The 22,063-nt window shown below is 41.1% G+C and overlaps 2 protein-coding genes across 2 annotated transcripts; both read right to left on the bottom strand.

Annotated features, from left to right (window-relative positions):
* Positions 1 to 780: 780 nt before the first annotated feature.
* Positions 781 to 6,479, bottom strand: CRKL (CRK like proto-oncogene, adaptor protein). Its single transcript, XM_089489482.1, has 4 exons — positions 6,169 to 6,479; positions 4,301 to 4,531; positions 4,066 to 4,264; positions 781 to 915 (listed from the first exon to the last, which is right to left on the bottom strand). Exons 1-4 carry the CDS (start codon positions 6,477 to 6,479, stop codon positions 781 to 783), a joined length of 876 nt encoding a protein of 291 aa, XP_089345608.1.
* A 2,874-nt stretch (positions 6,480 to 9,353) lies between these two features.
* Positions 9,354 to 19,201, bottom strand: LOC149290311 (kelch-like protein 22). Its single transcript, XM_089489557.1, has 7 exons — positions 18,975 to 19,201; positions 17,043 to 17,208; positions 13,942 to 14,166; positions 12,940 to 13,433; positions 11,362 to 11,554; positions 10,309 to 10,542; positions 9,354 to 9,740 (listed from the first exon to the last, which is right to left on the bottom strand). Exons 1-7 carry the CDS (start codon positions 19,199 to 19,201, stop codon positions 9,354 to 9,356), a joined length of 1,926 nt encoding a protein of 641 aa, XP_089345683.1.
* Positions 19,202 to 22,063: the final 2,862 nt, after the last annotated feature.

Below are 22,063 nucleotides of genomic sequence, written 5' to 3'. Positions count from 1 at the left end.
TCCTAAAAATAAAAAAAATGGCACATTCACTAAATGAGTCGTCCCAATGAGGTCTATCTGCTAAACTCTTCAAATAATGGCACAGAGGGTGAATCACAATGGTGCATGATACACATGCGTTAAGATCTGTCCAGAAGGTCAGGCAGGCAAAGTTCTTACCCAGAGACACAGCATTCTGTGCACATGAAAGGGTAATTAGGCATCTGATAATTCATGTCTCGCAGAGCAATGGTTTTCTTTTTAAATAAAGGCCTCATTTCAAATGACTTCAACGACCTGGTGGATCTTGACAGTTCAAAGAGGCCACAAAATTTACCCGACAAGAAATATCCTTGCATTGTAGCGATTTTTGTCCGGGGCTGCTACTGGGTTATCTCCTGTACGAGATGGAGCTTTCCCCAGACAGAAAGTAATCAGACAAGACTGATTTAAATTTGTTCAAGAAAACCCACAGGCATCTGAATGTGAACACATTATTCTCCAAGTAACAGTGAGTAGGATTTTTGCCCAAGCAGTCAATCCAGACCGGCAATGCTGCCAGACTCCATAAGCTTGTTCAGGGCGTTGAGCACATGATAAGCAGCAGCTTTGCGTTATGGACAAACACAGCTATGTTACATGCGTCAGTAGGTGAACTTTGCAACGTGTTATTTTCAGATGTGTCAATTAACAATGCGGCTGGAAAAAAAATGAGGTGAGGGGTATGCCAGGAAATTTCAGACGATCTGGAACAAGGCTGAGGGAGAGATGTGGCAGAACGCTGAAGGGAGAAGAAACCGGTCACTCGTTCTCATCTGGATTCTGAGGGTCGATTATTTTGACATGTGTGAATGGAAAAAGCCCTTTCCGACCATTCACCTCACCTTCCCACTGGCCATTTATGTTCATCCGAGTCACTTTCACCAGGTCTCCCACCTGCAAGTACAAAGAAAAAAGCATGAGACACCCATGAAGCTTCTGAAAGTCAAGAAAATTCCATAAAGCAAAGAATCCTATGATAAATTTAGAAAAAGTTCTTCGGAAGCAGCAAACAAACTGCATTGAAACAGCTGGACTTCCAACTGAAAGAAGCCACAGTATGGATTCCTGCTCGAGGGGCAAAGAGCCCTGGTAAAGTCGTGTAAAGACAGGTTGCAGCAGGCTTTTACCTCAGCCAAGCTAAAAAAAAAAAAAAAGTTGCTATAGTAAGCCACGTGGGGAGAACCTCACCCATCATAAACCTCCATGTGACGTGTTAACAACTAGTCCCTGCTGGAATCTTCAGCCTGGGGGAAGAAGACCTGACTCAAATTCCACAAACTCTTAGCCTTGTCCCACCTGCAGACACGGCGTTCCGCTGACTCAGTTTAACATAACGCTGCCATGTGTCACTTCCTCCTGTTAGAATGTATTTGCTGATAAACCCAGCCATGCACTGACTCATTCCCAACACGGTTGCCCGATAAAAGTGGTAACGCACGCCACAGAAGACCAAGCCATGAAAACGTCAGGAGAGCGAACAGAGACACATCCACATTTACACATGAACATAGAAGAAAGTTCTCATGCAGAGAGATTGCTCTGTCTCAGTAAAGTACCGGCTACAGGCAAGAAACCCAACTGGGCAGCCAAGGAGGTCACCTACACAGCTTTTAGCAAAATGAGGGTCACTTAATGATTTTCTTTTAATTGTGCAGCTAAGCGAGTGGCCAGTTTTACCATAAAAAACAAAAAAAACACAAAACGACAAGATGCGTTAAATGTCAGCCTCCGTAAGAGTGGGGCGAGTAGAACAGAAAAGAGAACAGACTAGTCAGTAGTACAGCTTCTGTAGAGGGGCACCAGCCAAGTTATTTTAGTTATGCCAACGGTTGAGAAAGGGGCAGTTAAGCTACGCAAGAGACAGACTTATCAAACTCTGCATTTGACCAAAGAGAAGACAAGGCAATGAGAGGTTGAGGCCCCCACCCCCCCATACAATTTATGTGGAGTCTGGCGGATAAACTGATTTTCTTCATACTGTCACCAGCAGAACCTCCACTACATCTCTCAAAAGTGCCGCTGAAGTACAGCGAGATGAATACCTTTTGAGGTTAGAAAACATTAAGACATGGAGTGGGCGAGCCCAAAGTAGAGTTCCTAAACATCAGACATGCACTTTGGCAGAATACCCCCCCACGCACACTAAGCGAAACTGCTTAAAAGGGAACTGCCTGCGCAATACGTCCACAGAACTCTGCTGGCAGCGCAATCAACTTATCTAGAAGCTCTGCTCCAACATGGGGGAGAAAAATGGGAAGCTACTGCTAGACATACATGCCAATTCTGACATTCTATACCTAAAATGTAATGATTTGTTAAACAGCAATAAAACGATCCAACTGCCATAGTGTTAGAACACCTACCCCATCTAGCTCAGCACATCTAAGTAATAAGAATATACCATTACAAGAAAAAACTTGGCAACAGAGAACTTAAATGGGGGGGGGGGCGCGACACAAAACCATTGCAAACTTATAGTTCACAAAAGAAATACTTCTGTTCTCCAGATTAGTCCAGAAGCGTCCACATTACCTGCTGTTACTACCAACAACCAGTTGTCACCCTCAGCCCTGAACATCAACAGAAGCTGGGGAAAGACCGCTATTCTTACTAGAGAGGATAGACCTACGGAAAGACATGGCCTTATCGGCTACGTAACGTCTCACACAACGCTTTACAACACTCGTTACTGGGGTTTATACGGGGTCTGACAGTTTTGTGCTACATTCTCAGAGATTTTATGATCTCATTTAGCAGAACTCAACCTACTTAAGCATTTTCATTTTTTTCTGCCAAGAACTAACCTAATTAGAATAAGAAACCCAGGAGACGCTTGTGATTGTTTTACTAATTGCAAAATTTGTTAAAATAAGCTGTAGAGACCTATATTTCTCACACACACGCGAAAAAGCACAGGTATGGAAATGAAAATAGATGTGCTGATTGTGTAGATGACTTATGAGCCAAATCCCAATGTTAGACACCCTATCACCACTATGTATACTTTGTAGCCCCAAACCGGGGTCTCTATTTTGACACAGTGCTGGATTGAAATAGTCTCACAAGAGCATCGGATAATACTAATCCAGTCCACAGATGAAATACCTCTTTGAAACGGTGCATTCCAGAGGTGTTTTAACCAAATATAACACACTACTGATTGTTAGCGCTATGGGGCAGGGACCTCACCGATTGATACATACCGTACCCGCCGCAAAATACCAGTAGGCTACTGTACCTCACTTACTGCAAAGTACACAAACACTATATATATATATATATATATATATATACACACACACATACACACACACCATAGGGCTTACTATACAGCAGCTTTGTAACATACAATGCTTTCATTTAAGATATATAATTTATACATTAAAACAATTATATATTATTAGAATGTTGAGTGGACCAATTTCTATGAACTGTTGCTGAGGTGGAGAAGACATAGCCCATTATTCAACACAGTAGCTCATTATGTTGAATACATGGTAAAACGCAACAGCCCATGACTGCTTAAAACGAAGAGACTAGACTGACATTTTACCCATTCATTAAGTTACCTGGGCCCATTGCTGACATGTGGAAGGGGGGGGGCATCTTAATTAGCTTTGCTTCTTTAGCCCCTACTCAGTGTTGGTCACATCAAAGCTACAGGGCATACATGCCGTTCACCTCTTCTGATACAAAGGCATTGCCAGGCAGAAGTCAAATTGTTCTCACAGTTCAGACGCAAATACATTACGTAAAACGAGCAATTGTGGCAACAGCCATTAGCAGCAACATTCCATTGGACGTGCCAGAATTGTTCTTTATACACAAACCTCAAAAAGCACTATTATTTCATTGTACCTGCCAAGGCATCTTACATTTCTTTTCCATAATTCAGTAGTAAAATCACAATAGAAGTTCTAAGGTGTGATATAGTAAGTCATTACAACAGCTATAACACACTGTGACATTAACATAAACACAGCTTGACTGGAAGACGTGGGGTGCAGAATTCCACAGAGCATGCGCACATGTAAGCAGACCTACCTCTAATGCCAGAGCCGTCTTGTCGTAAGCACACGGTACTCTTTTCTGAATCGCTTTAGCGTAGACAGGTCCATTCTGGGTCGATGGTAACGGGGTGATCACAGCCCCAGGTGGCGTGGAGGAAGCAGGGAGCGGACTTGGGGTCTGAGGCTGGGCATAAGCATGCGCTGGCTCTGGGATGCCATAGCTGTTGGAATTCCTATTTCCCATCTTCCCGTGGATAGAAAGACGGGACAGCTTCTCCACATAAGGAACGGGAATCATTCCGACACGACCGTCTTTATTGCGGGCACTCCACCATTGTTCCTCTGGCTTTTCTACAATGATTAAAATTTCCCCCTTCTTAAAAGGCAGATCCTCGGCATCGTTGCCAGGGAAGTCATACAGAGTCCGCACATATTCCAAGTTCTCCTCAGAAGCTGGTACGTTAGGTGCTGAGCCGGTGCCCACAGGCGGACTTGGATACCTAATTACAAAGAACATTAGTGAGCTCAAAGGGCACTAAACATCAGTACAATATAGCATTTATTCACTTATTAAAACGTTCATTTATAGAATCATAAAAAACACGGAGATACAGAGAACGCACGCAGGGACACTGCAATAGATGAAAATGACTTGCACTTGAAACAGGATTTAAAGCTCACAAGAGAGATCAGCCAAAAATCACAGTAATCCAATTATAATAATTCAAGATAATCACTATAGGATATGCTAAACAGATTATCCTCCTCTGATCAGCCAAGTCGAAAGACTTCATACCGATGCCATCTGCTCTACCTAGCATTGCTAAAAGCGGAGCACGTTTTATAATCTTGCCTTCAAACTGATGCAATGCAGTGCTTCTTAACATTAAGACAGCAAAGGACCCACAACTGCAACATCTATAATAGTCAAGCTTGCCTCCCATTTATGATTTCCTTAAGGGGGACATGTAAAGGACCGAAGGCTGCAATGTCACTTTCGCCATAAGCAAGCGGCTGTAGTACGAGCGATCGGAGCATTGATTTGCATTAGCGGATGCGTGAGCCTGATTACAGCACAATCATCTGTAGTGGATAATCAGCACTATCGACACAGCGCAGTGTCAGATACCGCGAGGGCACGAAAGGCATTCTCCTCATCAGCAACTTGTTTTGTTTTACGGAACAAAGTTGAGTATTTTCATGCTGACCAAAGCATTTCATTGAGAGACGGGTCACAGAGTCCCGTATTTGAATGGCTTTTTTGATTAGTTGCCTACAGACCGGACTAGAAACTTCTTAGCTGCCATGGGCTGGCAAAACTCCTGACATTCTTCACCACGCTGACCTACTTTCTAACGGCAAAATACGGAAGATGGGAGATCTGCACAGACACTCCAGTACGTTTAGGGGGACAAAAGCATAAGAAAAAGGAATACAGCTGAAATAGCCCGACACAAACTGTAGAGTGTAGCTGAAGTCCACCTTTTATTGGGCCAAAAGATTCATAAGCTTTCGGGGGGGGCTACAGATGGGATCTATACAAAAAGCCAATATGAACGGCTCATCAATGCTGCACTATGTACATGGGGTTATTTGGGAGCACGCATATTGTATTCTTGAAAACTAATTACATTTATTTATACAGTGCCAACAATTGATGGTTACATAGAGCCAAAGGGGACACAAAAACCCAGGACTGACAGACAACAGTATACTGAGGAAGGATCTGCACAGCCTCGGCACGTAACTTCCCTTCTATGAATGAGAGGTGTGGTGATTACATATAAAATTCCTATCAAGTCAAAACAATTGGGATGTACTTTGTGACAGCGGATCCACGGACAGAGACGCGATCGCCTCAATAGACAGAGGTCATTAGTAACACACCGACTACCCCTGCGGTAGATAACGTACATCGGTGGGAGGGCTGCAACTGCAGCCAAGTAGACGGCGCACGTTAAGGTGTATTCCAGAACGCCGAATAACGGCGGTATAACGGGCAATAAAACACCTTCTCCAAATCCTTCACAAAATAAAAATGGACATCCTGCTGTTGGTTCGCTATTGGCTGAGGGTGATGTGACTTATAGTAGAACCGATCTAAAACGCCCCCCCCCCCGGTACCGTTCTCTCTCACCTGGGTGCGGGCTCGATGAGGGTAGTGGTGTCTAAATAGTGGATCTTGTAAAAGTCCAGAAGGGCCGGGAGGTTATCAAATTCCTGGTCACCGATCTTGTACCTGCGGCCGGGCAGAGAGTTGATGATGTAGTGGGAGACCCTCGAGTTCTCGGACACAGACAACACGTGATCGCCGGGACAGGTAGAAGAGTCACGCACCAGAAACACACCGTGACGTTGGCCCTGCAGTCGCGACTGAGCCTCATGTCGTGACACAGGTCCGAAGTACCAGCTTGAGCGGTCAGAAGAATCAAAGCGAGCGGACGACATCTTGGACGTTACTGCCTAGAAAAAAATAAATAAAGCGGCTAGGTGGAATGAGGGACTCCTCAAAAGCAAACGGGCTCCTCGTCAGCTCCGGGACGCATGTTCAAGCCGGAAGCTGCAGGTCCTGTCAGGCCCGCGCGATGTATCCCACACCGGAATCTCCTCCCTACTTCGCTTAGCAAGACTTAAAAGACAATAAAAATGGCGTCCGGACAGCGGGCTTTCACATTCAGCCAAGCGGAAGTACGTCAGAGAACATCAACGACCAATGATTATCAAGCGCGTGATCATCTTACCTTCCTTCCCCGCCCACTTTTCTTTCTTCGATTACGCTAGGCGCCTATATTTCCATTTTCCAATCAGAGCCGGACCCGCCGCGTCCTCATTGGCTTAGCCTTCAGTCACTTCATTCCGTGCAGATCATCACGCTCATTCCCTCAAGAATCATATGACGTAGCCAATGAGAGCAGCCGTTTTGTCATACCCTTCCTTTGCTTTTATTCGCTGTTCCAGTTACACCCCGCCACATTGGGGTGTGATACGAGTTACATCATTCCTTATATTTAGTCTGGCAATGAATTCGGTTCGACCGAGCTAATTTTGGTTACCCAACTAATTGTTGAGCGTTCGGGGCGTCGTGACTACGTACTACTAAAGATATTCCTAGTGACAAATGACCAAGACGCGGCCAATGGCGTTATTACAATAAGCATGCAGAACGTCTTCGTCAGGTTACCTCATAAATATTATATATATGTAGTACTAATGGTAATGAAATTACTGCCGCGCAATCCAATCCACTTATCAATGAGTGTATTAATTTGATTAACACAATAGTGAGGGGGAGCAGCAGGGAGTAATTATGCAGCTTTTTGAATAGAAAGGTAGCGTCTGAATAATTTAAGGCTTGCATTGTAAAGCGTGCTTCCACCTAGTGTTGTATATTTAGTCTAATTCTATTTCAGTCATGGATACACCTACACTGACAAATGTAACACTTTCAGCCTAAAATGCAAAACTAAACTATAAAATAGATTTAAATTATGTAAAGTTTAACCCCTTAAGGGCCAGGGCTTTTTTACACTACAGGACCGGAGGAATGGCCCTCTTACTCACTTAAATCACCCAAATAAATTATATATTGATGTTTTTTGTTTTTTTATCAGCTCACGTAGGGATTTCTTTTGATGCCATATTCATAAATGCAAGACATTACTTTGTAGGAATAAAAGACAGTTTTATGCGGATATAATCAGTACACAGCTAGAGCCGATACGAAAAAATAGCCAAAATATATAACATTTTCCTGATTTGGAAATTACCAAACCGCCAGGATTTTCATCTATTTTTCCAATTATAGGGCAAATATTAGAACTTGCAACATGCTTTTTTTTTAAAAAAAAATTTCCTCAAATTTGACATGGTGGTCTCTAACGTTATTAGTCACATATATCAAATCCGCCCTATACAAGTTTACATTACTGAAAGGAAGACATTGGACAAGACTAGGTATAATCTAATACAGTATTTAGTTATGGATGTTAAAGGGACACCCAGCTGTCATATGTACTTTAATGCATGTATCAATAATTAGCTGCAGAGCCCCACACTAGCTCTCACCCTTTCTCTGTGCCTTATGTTTGTCACACCATTCCCTCAAGATTGTAAACTTGCGAGCAGGGCTCTCTCCATCTAATGTATCGGTTTATCTTAATCTGTCAATTCTTGTCTTGTCATACCCCTTGTATATATGTATTGTATTAAGCGCTGTGTAAACTGTTGGCGCTGTATAAATAAAACATAATAACAATAACAGTCCCTTTAATTTTTCATGTTGTTCCTCCTTCCAAATACAGTAGCCTTTCCCTTTAAATTCAACAGGCATGTTTTTTGGTAATATATATTTTGGATTTTTTTTTTTTATTTTTTTTTTTGAGGGTAGACATTTTTCAAATGTAATTAGTCATTAAATTTAAATTAGCTTCCCTTCAATTTGCGAAATTTTATTTCATGCATGTGCGTGTGAATACTCGTCGGCAATTAGTGAATATACAAATTGTTTTGGGAGGGTTGTCCTGCAAAGGGATGCAACTTCGGGGGAGTCTAGTCAGTGACCGTTTCCATGGTTGTAGGGTTGTATGTCTCTATACATTTTGTTCTTCCCAGCAGACTTGTGTGCTTTTAAGCTCCTCTCATGATCTGGTACATCATTCTATTCATTAAACCCACATACTGAGAGCCAACTGGAACCTGCCTTTGTTCATGTTTGGTAGAATATAAAAACTAGTTTGACTCCTTAATCCACATGATTCATTTTCTCGACTGTACACACTGACTGAGACAGAGAAAGGCAAAAGGCCTTTGTATTCATATTGTGCAAGCAGATTCGAATACAACTTCTGTATATTTATATATTATAATTTTATTTAATTAAGATATCTGTTCATAAAAGAAACCGTGAAAAATGTATTTCGATTGTGATCCAAAACATACTTGTGCTTGTAAAGGCAAATGCAACAGTTACATTATAAATTACACGGAATTTGGCAGAATACTAAAACATCACTTGAATTTACCAGTTGTTAGAATAATCATTCCTCATAGCGTGTGTCTGTTTATTCCCTAAGTCTTAAAATGAAATGTAGGCAGTAAATGTTAAGAGACAGCCAGGTTTGGGCAAAGTGTTGAACATTCAACATTTTCCATTTATTTCTTGAATTGGGTGTTATGTATACAAGATTTAAACCCATGCCCTGTCTGAAGGCCTTCCTCCAGGTCAACATGCAAACCAACGAGGTGCTCCAAACAGGAAAGAAACCAGGAAAACTTGGAGGACAGCATGTTTCATATGCTCATATACTGTTGAGTGGATGTGTATCAGTCCTCACTTGAATTATCCAAGTCTTCCCAGTCTGATACACTCATAACTTCAGAAGCATTGTCAGTTGGATGATGTACTCTGTCCAAATAATGGATGTACATCTCTTGAGTCCACGCATCTGTATCTATAAGCACAGATCTGGGCAGGGTGATGACACAGGCTGCCATGCCTGAAATATCATCCTCCAGGTGCGGTCCCTCCTCCCAGAAGTCCCTTTCTACTTCATACACATGTACGTAGTCCATTCGTGAGCCTCTGTTGTGTGATCTGCCTCCCAAGACATAGATTTTATTGGCTAGAACAGCAATACCTGGCTCGCCATGCCCTGCTGGAAGCGGACTCACATGGGACCACTGGTCTGTCTTCGGACTGTAGCAAACCACCTTAAGGATAGGTGGAACAAGCAGTAAGAGAGGAACAGATCAAGTAGATGATGCTATGCTTGCTTACCCAATTCAGGTTTATAGCATTTAGTATATAGAATAGGAATGACATTACAAGGACAAATATTTGCAATGTTCCTACCATTACTACATCTATGTAAAGCATTTTAGCTATATTAGCAATATTAGTCATTACAATGCTGCAGAATTGTTGATACATTTTAGTGGGCAATACTGGTTAAGGTGAAAAATCAAAGTGTACTTGTTGCCCAAAAACAATTTAAGCTTCCTAATCCTGGATACAGGCGGTCTAACAAATTTACACATATTTTTAAATGTTTTTTAATAAAGTGGAAGATATAGATACCTACTAATACATGATGAGCAAACACCTAGGAAGATATGCATATTCCAAGGTAAACAATTGTTAAACGGGTGCAACCTATGGATTATTTTATCCGCTGTTCAATACCATATTGCCCATTCATATACCTTTTGTTTTCCACTCTATGGGATGTATCTGCACTATACTAAGACTAAAAAAAAAACCTCACAATATCATTTTTACCTCAAAAACATCCTGGCGGAAACCCTCATCATCATTGCTTCCTCCAATCACGTACAGTTTTTCCAGAACCGCCACCATTCCATGCCACGCTCTTCGCACTGGGCCATATGCCACGTAGGTCCAAAGATTACTGTCTGGGTCATAGCAACAGGTGTCCTTTAAGTAGGTGCTCCCTCTTCTGCCACAAGAAATGTACATCTTTCCATCCAAAGCTGCACCGGCATGCGCGTGCACCTGTACTCAGACACGTAGAACAAGAGTGAATGTATAGCACTGTTCAAATAAAAGAAATAGAAACGAGTGATGGCTTCATGAGACAGATGCCCAGTAGGTTTAGTATGGTGTCCAGTATGGATTCCAGTAGTGTTTTTTTTAAATATCTATTTTTAAAATAAGGATGAGATGCATGGGTTATATTTGTCAACAACTGGATATATCATCACATTTTCTGCAAATTACATTAAGACATTAATATCACTTTTTAAAAGCAACACTGCTACACAATTAACACAGTAGTACCTATTCGCTATATTATGCAATACATTGTTAGTTGCTGTTCTGAAATAAACCTGCAGCACCTGAAACATTTTATTTTGCAGTTTGTTTATAAAGCCAGATGAATTTCCAGCAACTCGATATTTTGGGGTTTATTTACTAAAGCAGGAGCATTTGCAGTAGAGTTGTGGTTTCCCGCTCCATGAATTCTGTATGCATTATTAAGGGCCATGCATAGCAAAATTCTCTACAACAATGCCTGGGCTCATATAGTGGATAGTTCAGTCAGCGAGGGCCCGTTCAGGGAACGTCAGTGACTTAAATATGCTTTATATAGGGCTGTCCAAGCTGTTCTCGGAGCAGAAGCTTACTACTGTTGGTCCTTCATAGTGCAAAGTGTAGTCCACAAGATGAAAATACAACTCTCATACAAACTCCCTCTTAAGTGAATAAACCAATTTAGCCTGTCAGATGACTATACAAAGATATGATTGTTATTGTTTTGGAGTGATAGTTTCTGAGATAATTTTTTTCGTATGTGATGGAAAACATCCTTGCCTGTTTCTGGAGAGGTGCCACATACTCCCAAGAGTTGGTACACGGATCATATCGCTCCACTTCTTTCAGCTCATCATGGTAATCCCTGCCTGCCACTGCATATATAAAACCCCCCAAAAGGCAGACAGACAGATCAGCATGGGGCTGCTGCATAGGCTGGATCTGGAACCAACGATTGTGCCTGGGATCAAATCTTTAAAACAGAATTGATATTTATAATTTGCACGTCAGAGCCATACGGATAGTAAGGAATGATTTTCCTAACTCGAGACACTGTCACTTAATGGTGTATTCATCAAATCGGAACATTTCAAATATATAACCCTGTTATACATTATCAACCCCAGTTTCTTCCTGCAGGAAGGTCTGAGCTGGCCCTGCATAATGCATAGTTATATCAGAAAGGTGAGAAATCATGAGATGTTCACCGGAGTTGACCCTTTAAAGCACAGTGAAAATGTTCACCTTTCCTGTTAACTCCTGGTTTAGTGAATACACCCCTAAGTGGAAGCAAGGAGACTGAACATACTTTTTATTTATGTCACGGCAAAGGGCACAATCAGCGTCAAGTAAATACAAGAAAGGAGTTCCTTTAACAACCTTCATCGTTTTTATAATATTTACACGTATAGAATATTTCTATGAAACAGATTGCATACTTTTACACAAATCCATATTGAAACTGTATCCGGTTGCTCATATTTTTCTTGACATTACTTCTTAACATCCCCTAGCAAGGATATATTTGAGGAGTGCAGATACCCCTTAACCCTTGCCGGACACATTTTTCGCCCTGGGAGACGAGGCAAGGCCGATTTTCATAGTTTTACCAAAATTATATTTTGGTGAGAACATCACAAACAACTTCCAACTTTCCCAGGGAAAGCCTATATTTTTTGGGCCGACAGTGGGGAAAAAAGAAGTAAATTTTCACAGTTATTTTTAAATGCCAAACTAAATAATAAATGTGGCATCCCCTGAGTACATTTATCATACATATGGATTGCCCATGACACTTATGACAAGGTTCATGACAGTTGTTGTCCACAAGAACTCATCATGCATGTTTGAATTAAATATTTATATACAATTGTTTTATTATTCCTTTTTAAAATTCTTTGGCATATGCGACTATGTCGGATTCCTGCACGATACCTGGGATTAGACAATTGTTCCTAATGGACTTTTAGTTTTTTTTTCCTCCTTTGTTTCCAAGCACCAATCTCTGCTTAGAGACCGCAACGGGAGGCTGTCCTGGAATAGAACAAGACTATTCCATCACAGGTTGCGCTCAGGGACTGTGCAATGTACGTGTGTGTGTGTGTGAGAAAAAGTGTATTTATATGAAATATATGTATGAATGAGACTGTTTACCATGCATGTATGGACAAGATGGCTTTGGCTGCAACAATGATATAATAATAATTCTATGATAACCACTGATTTAGAATAATAGGAATATGCCATGTTAAGGAAACCGATACATAACCTGGGTTCTTGCCATATCAGGACATTTTTCCTTCTCACACCAATATGTCTTCATTGCCTATTGCTTGGCTACGTTTAAAATCCTCTCACCTCCAGCATCTTGCCTCCGCCCGGTAGCCCCTCGTGTTGTTATCTCCCCCAATCAGGTAGACAAAGTTATCGAGCACAGCGATGCCCTGATTGGACATTCGAGGCGCTTGGGGTGCCGTCAGTGGCCTCCACTCTCCAAGCAGAGAATTCAGGTATTTAGCTTGGTCAGTAAGCACTGTATAGGGGGCAGAATACATCCCTCCAAAGCCCACAACGCAATCGAAGTCAGAGCGAAGTTGCGTATGGGGACTCTGGAGCACCGGCTGCATGCTCTCATTCCTGTGATATTCCAAGGCGCTGGACACTGTCTGTTTGAGAGGACATGGCCCCAGCTTGTCATGCAGCCTCTGCAGTACCGAGAGCTCCATTAGAGGGAAACGTACAGTCTCTAGTAGTTTTGGAGATTCGGAGAGGCTCACCTGGTCAGTTTCCACCTGCTCTGGAGTATAGTGATAAAGCAACGCTCCCTCATAAACTTCATTTTCAGATCCCACCTAAAGGAGTAGAATAGAATAATTTATCAAGACATACTTTATAAATTATTTTACTTAACACAAACATTTACATGGTTTACAGGATATAAGCTGGCAGGAAATACTAAAGGACCTAAATATGAATCATCTGAGGAAGTGTTAAAAGAGGAAACACAACAGAAATTGTTAAATGCATAAAGGGAGTACTAGAGGGAGGTATATTTCAAAGGAGGAGACATGCTAAGGCATAAGCGCATAAACTAAAGGGCTTGGCACTTGTATGTAAATTCTATTATGGGATAGGATGAAGGGTGATATACTTTTATGAGAAGGTTCATGCCAATTCATGAAGGTTCATGGCAGTTGTCCAAACTGTGTTGTATTATGAAGCCTAATATTTTTTTTCTAGCTTGGCTATTGAATTAAAGTGAAGTTGCTTCTAGGTGACAGGCCTTCTTTTAACCTTTCAACGTATCCTGATAAATTTCTGGTTATGGATGACTGTACACAATTTGGCTTGAGATCGCACCTCCAGCTGGTTGCTGTTTAGTAGAGAATACACCTTCTCCAAAGGCAGCTGCCGGTACATTTGTGTACGAGAAAACGTGATAAAATTTTTATGCACAAAACTATCCAAGTGATCACTTAGTTGGCTGAGATGGAAGACGTCAGCCAGTTTGTACAACTCCAAGATATTTTCTTCATCCACCCATGATAACAGAAAGTCACAGCAGAACTGGATTACTTCAGAGATCTGCAAGAAGAACATTTAAAACAACAAGGTTACCCCAAATCAGTGGTTCTAAAGTTAGAAAAGATTGCATCTAACGATATAAGAGTTCATAATAATTGTGTCCATGGTGAAATACCACATTTTTGCAGTTTTTTGGTATTCTTGTTGTGACCTTTCTTTCCTGTTCTATAGATGGCATCAATAAAACACAATGAACAATGAATCAGGAAGGTGGAAGTCATGTGCACAAAAATAATAAAGAAAATCATCTGGATATCTATAAATAAAGGACATTTTTTTATAATGTAGAAAGTATTGCTTAACGGCAATTTGTTTTTTAAATTAATCCAGATAACAATATCGCCTATATCAGCAGTTCTGGGAGAAAACTCTTATTAGCAAAAAAATAGAACAATACATAGACCATACCAACATCTCAAAAGAGAGCTATACAAAGGAGGAGATTCAATAAGAACATTTTTGGACCTGTATAATGCAAAACTAAATCTACAAAACATTTAAAATTGCTTTATACAGGGCTGTCCAATCTATTCTTGGAGCAGATAGTCACTGGAATTGGCCCTTTGTAATGCAGAATTAAGCAAGGGAGCAACTCGAAGGCAGCCTTCTGGGACTGCCCGGGAAATCTGCAGTTCAGGTAAGGAGGTGGGCGTGACTGGCCACATTTGTGGCGGGAGTGGGCAGGATTGACCACACATGTTGTGGGAGTGGAACACACGCTTTGCAGGAGCAGGCGGGATTGGACAAAGAAATCAGCGGGAGCAGGGTTAAAAAAGCAGTCCTGCGCCGGGCTCTACTCCAGACACTCAGTACAGGTATCGCAAGACTGAGGGGGTGGGGCCTAAAGTAGGCAGAGTCACACAGTGCCACATAGAGGCTCCGCCTCTTTCTGTCCTGAGACACCAGGAGCAAAAATTGGCAAGTATGGAATTCTGTTAGATGAAACTACAATTCTCCTGCAAAGTGCTGCTCTGGTGAATCCCCTTATTGTGAATGACACAAAGTAGTGTTGATGCACACAAATCATGTCATCTAATTTACTATAAAAAAGACTTGTACACCCGAGTACAGTGATACCACCCATGCATGGGTTTGTCGGGTTGTTCAGGGGGGGTAAAAGGCCACATTTGGGACATGTGCAATTTCATATATTTTTAAAAACTAGATCCCCCAAGAAGTTTCAAATGCTGGTATTTTAACCCTTTCCATATACTAATTTTACCACCAGCCTTTGTCAAAGTTTGTGGTAAAAAGTTTTTATTGTGTTTTTGTTCCCACACACATTACAATTCAGGTATGAGTTTACAGCCCCTGGTATATGCCACAGCCAACAAAAAACACGTATGTACCATATATACCGGCGTATAAGACGACTTTTTAACCCCAGAAAATCTTCTTAAAAGTCAGGGGTCGTCTTATACGCCGGGTACTAACCGAGTACCGAATACTTACCCAGCCGGAGATTCCCACGAAGCCACAAATCTCTAGGGGAGGGGCGAGTGGAGAAGCCGCCTCCCCTGGGCCGGTCTTCAGGGCCACGCCGAGGTAGGTGCAAGATCGTGATCTCCCCAACTAGCCCTGATCAGCAGGGCTGGTTGGGGAGATCACGACCTCCCTCTAACTAGCCCGACATTAGGGAGCTCGAGGTCTGGCACTTCAGACCTCGGCTTCCCTGCTCCCTAATCACTACGCGCCGGCTATTGATGCCGAGCGCGGTGATAACATCATGTCCGGGCGCTCGGCATCAATTGCCGGCGCGTAGTGATGAGGGAGCAGCAAACAGAGGTCTGACATGACAGACCTCGCGCTCCCACGACTGGATGGAAGAAAGAAGATGGAAGATGAGAAAGGTAAGAGATGGGGAGAAAGGGGTGTGAGTGCAGTGTATGTATGTTGGTGTGAGATGGTCAGTGTGTTTGTAAGCTGGTATATAATATATACACACATACATGTGTGTATATATACGGTATATACACACACACACACACACACACACACACGTGTGTGTAAAGGCAGGGGTGTGTGGTGAGGGCAGTGTATAAATGTGTATGTATTGACAGGCGTGTGTGTGTGTGTGTGTAAGGGCGGTGTATGTATGTATGTATGTATGTATGTATATGTCTTTATAACAACCAGCCAATCACCGGTAAGGTACATCGCTTGCCGTGATTGGCTGGTTGTTGTACGCTGGGTAGAGGGGTAGTCTTATACGGCGAGTATAGTCCAAACTCTATATTTGAACTGGAAAAGTTGGGGGTCGTCTTATACGCCGGAATATACGGTTTGTATTCAGCGTACAGTGATACCACCCATGCATAGGTTTGTTGGGTTGTTTGGGGGCTAAAAGGCCTCATTCGGGAGGTGCACATTGTTTATGTGAATTTTGACATCTGTGCCCATGTCCTATTTTACATCTTTAAATCCCGACAATTCAATTAACCCTATCATCCATTTTTGAAAACTAGACACATGAAGGTTTCAAATGCCAGTTTTCTCTTTCCATGCCAGAATTTGGCATGCTCTCCAGAATGGTCACAGTGCACCCTGGGGCGCTTTAAACTTTTACAGCAGACGGCCAGCTCCATATAGGCGCACTTTGACACTCCGAGGAGTGATCAGACATGGTCCCTGCTGCAGTTTTCAGTGTTGCTGCATTACAGCAACACTATTTGGGAGAAGATTAGGTTAAACTTGTTTAACCTAATGAAGTGCCACACATATCACTTGTAGTTTGCAGAATGTTTTTCCATGATGTGTCAACTAAGGGGTTAATGGGATTTTTCAAAGGTTGTTTCTAAGTATGTACAGCTAGATCTGCCACCAGGTTGACCCTTTCATTTAAAAGCTAATTAGCGAACAATTCCTCAATTCCTCACCTGTAGCTGACATGCAGCAGCAAGGATGTCCTGCACATTATGAACATTAAGTTCAAGCTCAGATGTGTATATGAAATCCAGTATTTTGCACATGGCATTGTATGAGATACCATGGATTTGTACCTCCCGCTGTTCCATCTCTCTCAGCCCTCCTGCAAACATCCCCCTGTAAAACAAACAAGGTACACATCTCCATTTAAAAAAAAAAAATATATTTATTCAAAAAGACTCAAAATAAAAGTAACAAAGATGCAGAGTTTTAAACATTTATTTAGTTAGAATACAGTTACCGTAATATAGAGTACAGTGTGTCCAGTGAAATGACAAAATAGCAGCACCACACCCTCTAGTGCCTCAATACTAGATAAAAGCCAAAAAAAACAATATAAATAGAAAGGTGACCTGTAACCACAAAGAATAAAACACAGTAACTCTCTTAAGTCCAAGTGCAGGGAATACATTTACTAAGCATATGTAAGAGAATAAATAAAAGCAAACCGAAACATAATATGGTGTAATATTTATAGAAAACGAGGGTAAAATATCCAGCTCCGAAGTGGCCACTCACTTTTTACAGAGCAGTCCACTGCTCTATATAACGTGCCTTCACCAAAAAAACAGGTGTCAGAATCCTTGGTATTTTCTGGTCATCCATTAACTCCCCAGGATACATGCAGCAAAGTAGAAAAAGCAGCAGCATAGGTAAATAGTATAACATTTTGACAAATAAAAATAGTGCCTACATCATAACAAATGACAATGATTACCGTAGTCCAGTCCTCCGTAAAATAGCTACTAGTATAAGAGCTGTCCCGTGAATGTCCGTGGTTAGTAAAATAATCACCAGTCTGCTGTCCCCTTTCACACAGCGCCTTTCGCCCAAACATTTTTGGAGCTTCCTCATGGTGTGACACCACGATGACCAGAAAATACCAAGGATTCTGACACCTATTTGGTGAAGGCAGGTTATATGGAGCAATTAACTGCTCTGTAAAATAAGAGCGGCCACCTGGGAGCTGGATATTTTACCTTCATATTAGTTATGCCATATTATGTTTCTGGGTTTTTTTTCCCATAATATGCCCAATACATTTATTCCCTGTACTATCCTGGAATTATGAGATATGTTACTGTGTTTTATTCTGTATGGTTATTTATTTAGTTGTAAAATTATGACACAGTTAAACGCACACTGGCTCTATTATCATTTTAGATGCATACTGAAGTCCACTTTGACTGCGCCTCATTTTACAGCATGCAAATTGAAGCATCTGTCTCATTTTGTTCCTCCCTTGGCTGCCTCTCTAGAAGGCAGGAAGCGAATGTATGTACACTTCCTACAAACGCTCAGTAGCACTCCCACTGAAGTTACCGAAGCAGCAGCCAATAACATGTATGTTAGCAAAACATCTGTCTTCAAAGAGCATACATGTGCTCAGCTGCCGCTGCTCCCATTAACAAGGATGGGATTTCTACTGAACATATGTAAGAAGCAAACTATGGTATGCATGTAAAGAATATGTACAGAATGCCTGCGCTCATTTGCATGCAGAAAAATGAAATGGAGTTCATGCAAAATGGACTGCAACACGTATTAATAAATAAAAATTATTTAAGTGAACGGAATGGAATAAAACAGGCTTTAGAGGGGAAAGGAGCTAAACCAAAAGTGAAAAAGTTGGTCAGCATTAAATATTTTTTTTTTTACTGTGAAACACAAATGGGGTTGCACTCTATATGACTGCACCCAACATGCAGCTGCATGTATGTAACTTTACCGACTGCTGGCCTTCGATATTTGGAAAGAATGAATACACTGAATTTCTGCATCTGACAAGTAGGTCTAGCAATTTGCTATTCATAAACTGCCACTGAAATAGTTTCAGTTTTAATCCTAATTACAAACTAAATGTGGGATTCTTTGAAATATACCTGAAATAATCACATGATGCAGCCAGGAGGATGCGATGAGCTTCCACTGACTTGTCCTCCAACTTGAGAACAACATCAAACAAGATTCCTCCTTCCCGGAGGCCCACCAGGCCATTTAGAAGAGACCGTGAGTGCTCTAGACTCCGGTATGTCTTGTTGGTGTCTTGTGGAAGTGAAGATTCCTGTGGTACGTTGTCTGGTTTTAAAATTTCATGGTCCTCTGCCATTGTTGGTGGGAATCTTCTGGACCCCAATCAGACAGATTAGTCAGAAGAACATCCATACAAACAGGAAGAAACAAACTTTCTTTTCTGACCACAGATATCTGGAGACGAGACAAACAAAATAGCAAAATTAGCTGTACCATGTACATAAACTACAAAACCCATACAACATCTTACTATAATGTCAGAAATCCCCTCTTTTGTATATTTACACGTTTCTTTGCAAAGGGATGCTTCAAGAAATACTGAAAAAAAGAGTTATAGAATTTTTTTTCATGCTGAATGATAATTTATGAAAATGCATATGGTTTTAACAAACCCTACTGGGGAAAAAAAACCCAAACAATATACAATTTTGCACAGTTAACAAATATATGCTTGAAAAAAGATAGAAAAAGTTCACAAATTCCCCCCCCCCAAAAAATACAGATCAGATTAAAAAAAGCATACAAATGAATAAAAAAAATATGGTTATGTATTAATGCTAGCCAAGTGAAGTAATAGTAGTTTTCTTCACAATGTCTAATGGAACACTTGGTGATATGTGTGATATTATGTACGTAAACCGGAACAGCACATTCAAGCATTACTGACTTAGGTTTAGTTCATTAACAACTTTTTTCCCTGCCGTTTCTTCATCCTTATTTTATTTCTTAACATGAATTCTCTAAAATAAAATTCAAAAGCAAAACTGAACAGAAGTAGTCAGGAGCTCGATAGGTAATGCCCAAAAAATTGATGTTTATGAGAAGTTGCAGTTAAAGAATAGTTTTTAACATCAGACCAGAGTTTAGCTGCCATGCTGTAAACAAACTGCATGTTGATTCGCTTTTGACACTACCCGCTATGAACCAACTTTATTCCAGTCTACCGCTCTAACGATTTTAGAATCCCGTAAGGAAAGGTTTTTTTTTTTTACTAATGGATGGCAGCTGGATCCTCGACGGACTCCTCTGTCATTACCTAGCTTGTGATGTCACTCAATGGCGCTGCACACAATACTTTGTTTCTGGTAGCAACCACCGCTTGTTTATCTTGTTGATATACTCTGTAGGGTTCCTGGCTTTTTTTGAACACCACCATGCTAATGTCAGTTCTGTTCAGTCGTGCAGCTAGCAGTTATTTCTTATTTATTCATGGTTGTTGACATGGGAACTTTAGGCCTTTAACCCCTTGCCAGGTACATCACAGAAAATCATATTCTTCTTGGGGATAAACGTTGGTGGTAGAATTAGTGCATGGAAAGTGTTCAGATAGTGTCAAAATACCCCAAGTTCCCAGTGGGATGTATTTTATACCCTAGCTTTCTGCCCTGCACCTCAAGGCTTCATACTTCAGTCACTATGCATGCCTTTGTACACTAAAGCCCTTAGCGCCTGCTGAACCCCTTCCTCTTGGCATCTTTTCTTCCACCTCCATTCCCCCCCCCTCTCTTCTCTCCTTCTTGCCATCTGCTCTCTTCATGGATTTAATCCTTTCTCATGCCTTCTTTCTAGCACTTTTGTGCCGTCTTGATATAAAAGTTGAACGTTGGCAATATGGACTGTACTTTGGTATTACTGGTAACATATATGTCAACTGAGCCATGTAAAGATATGTATATTTATTCACATGTTTCCAAGATCGCAATGTTGCTATATTCCACATGCCGTTTCAAACACTTCATCAATACAATGGCACTATTACTAACTTTGAAAAAATTTGATTTTAAACTCTGTAGCTGGCTGACATTAATATTTATATGAATATTATATTATCCATAAATTAAAATGTAAGTTAATGCTATTCTAGGATTTCCACATAATATTTAGTTCTGTGTATGAAAAAAGTGGATCGTTCCCAAACAAGTGCATTTCTGTAAAGTAAAATTCAATAGAGTGTCTCATGTGTGATACTATGTATACCTCTGTGTTTATCAAAAGTGAAATAATAAAATAGAAAATTATACTTAAATCATGTCACAGCTTGATTCCAGATGCGCACGATGATATACACATGTAAACTTATATATAGTGCAACAATGTTAAAGTATGGAACTACAGGCGCCCAGCCCCTGATATGTCACTCGCTTCTCGCACAGCAGACAAGCTGCTGATCTATTTCGGGACGGGGATACCCCACAAGAGAGTTCAAACACTGTTGGCGACAGTATCAGTTCTGATTCTATGGTGAAAGCGAAAGGGTTAACAAATGTTATTCCTAACAACACAAGTCACGTCTTACATTAAAACAAGTGAAGCGATGCTCGAGAAGGAAGAACCAAGCCTCCGGCTGCCGATAGCCTTGTGTTCTTGCAATAGATACGGCTTTCCCACAATACTTCCGGTTAATGTTTACTTCCTGGTTGGGCGTGATGCACTAAGCGTTTCACCCAATAGGCTTCCTCGGGCGCTTAAACCCTGCCCCTACCATTTGAGAAAAGGACATTGTAACCCTTTCACTGCTGTCTATATTATGGAATCCTTTATCCATTGAACTTAACCTCGTATAAATGAATGAAATGGCCTGTAGTGTCCGCGGCTAAACAGTACTTAGCTACAGATGTCCACTTGTTGGGAATGGGCATAAATAAATATTTAAATCCAGATGCTATATTGGGGAGTTTGTTAAATTCCCCACATGTTCTCATAAGATATGTTAAAAACGCTACAATGGTTGCTTTCAAGTCCATCCTAAATAATAATAATAAAAAAAACACATCTATAAAACATCTATAGGTTACTAAGTCGCTGCCAGCTCTGAAGAAAAAAAATCTTCCAGTGAGCTATAAAATGGTTTGCCTAGCTGGGAACAAAGCGAGTACCCTTACATTGCATTTAAAAAGAGTCTTCAAATTTACAATAATTTCTACAAATCCAGGCTAAA

Source organism: Sceloporus occidentalis, unplaced genomic scaffold (assembly GCF_023333645.1).
Source record: "Sceloporus occidentalis isolate IW3139 unplaced genomic scaffold, rSceOcc1.0.p SCAF_40, whole genome shotgun sequence".
Taxonomy (NCBI): domain Eukaryota; kingdom Metazoa; phylum Chordata; class Lepidosauria; order Squamata; family Phrynosomatidae; genus Sceloporus; species Sceloporus occidentalis.
Note: the sequence above shows the minus strand (reverse complement) of the source record. Positions and strands in the feature narration are given on the sequence as shown.

Excerpts from the sequence above, each read along its gene's own strand:
- CRKL (XM_089489482.1), bottom strand. The coding sequence starts at position 6,479 with ATGTCGTCCGCTCGCTTTGATTCTTCTGACCGCTCAAGCTGGTACTTC. Across the intron at positions 4,532-6,168 it reads CTCATCGAGCCCGCACCCAG|GTATCCAAGTCCGCCTGTGG; the intron begins GTGAGAGAGAAC and ends CTTTGTAATTAG. Across the intron at positions 4,265-4,300 it reads GTTCCTTATGTGGAGAAGCT|GAATTCCAACAGCTATGGCA; the intron begins GTCCCGTCTTTC and ends GATGGGAAATAG.
- LOC149290311 (XM_089489557.1), bottom strand. The coding sequence starts at position 19,201 with ATGGCAGAGGACCATGAAATTTTAAAACCAGACAACGTACCACAGGAA. Across the intron at positions 13,434-13,941 it reads TAAACAGCAACCAGCTGGAG|GTGGGATCTGAAAATGAAGT; the intron begins GTGCGATCTCAA and ends CTACTCCTTTAG. Across the intron at positions 11,555-12,939 it reads GCGGAGGCAAGATGCTGGAG|ATTTGATCCCAGGCACAATC; the intron begins GTGAGAGGATTT and ends TCTGTTTTAAAG.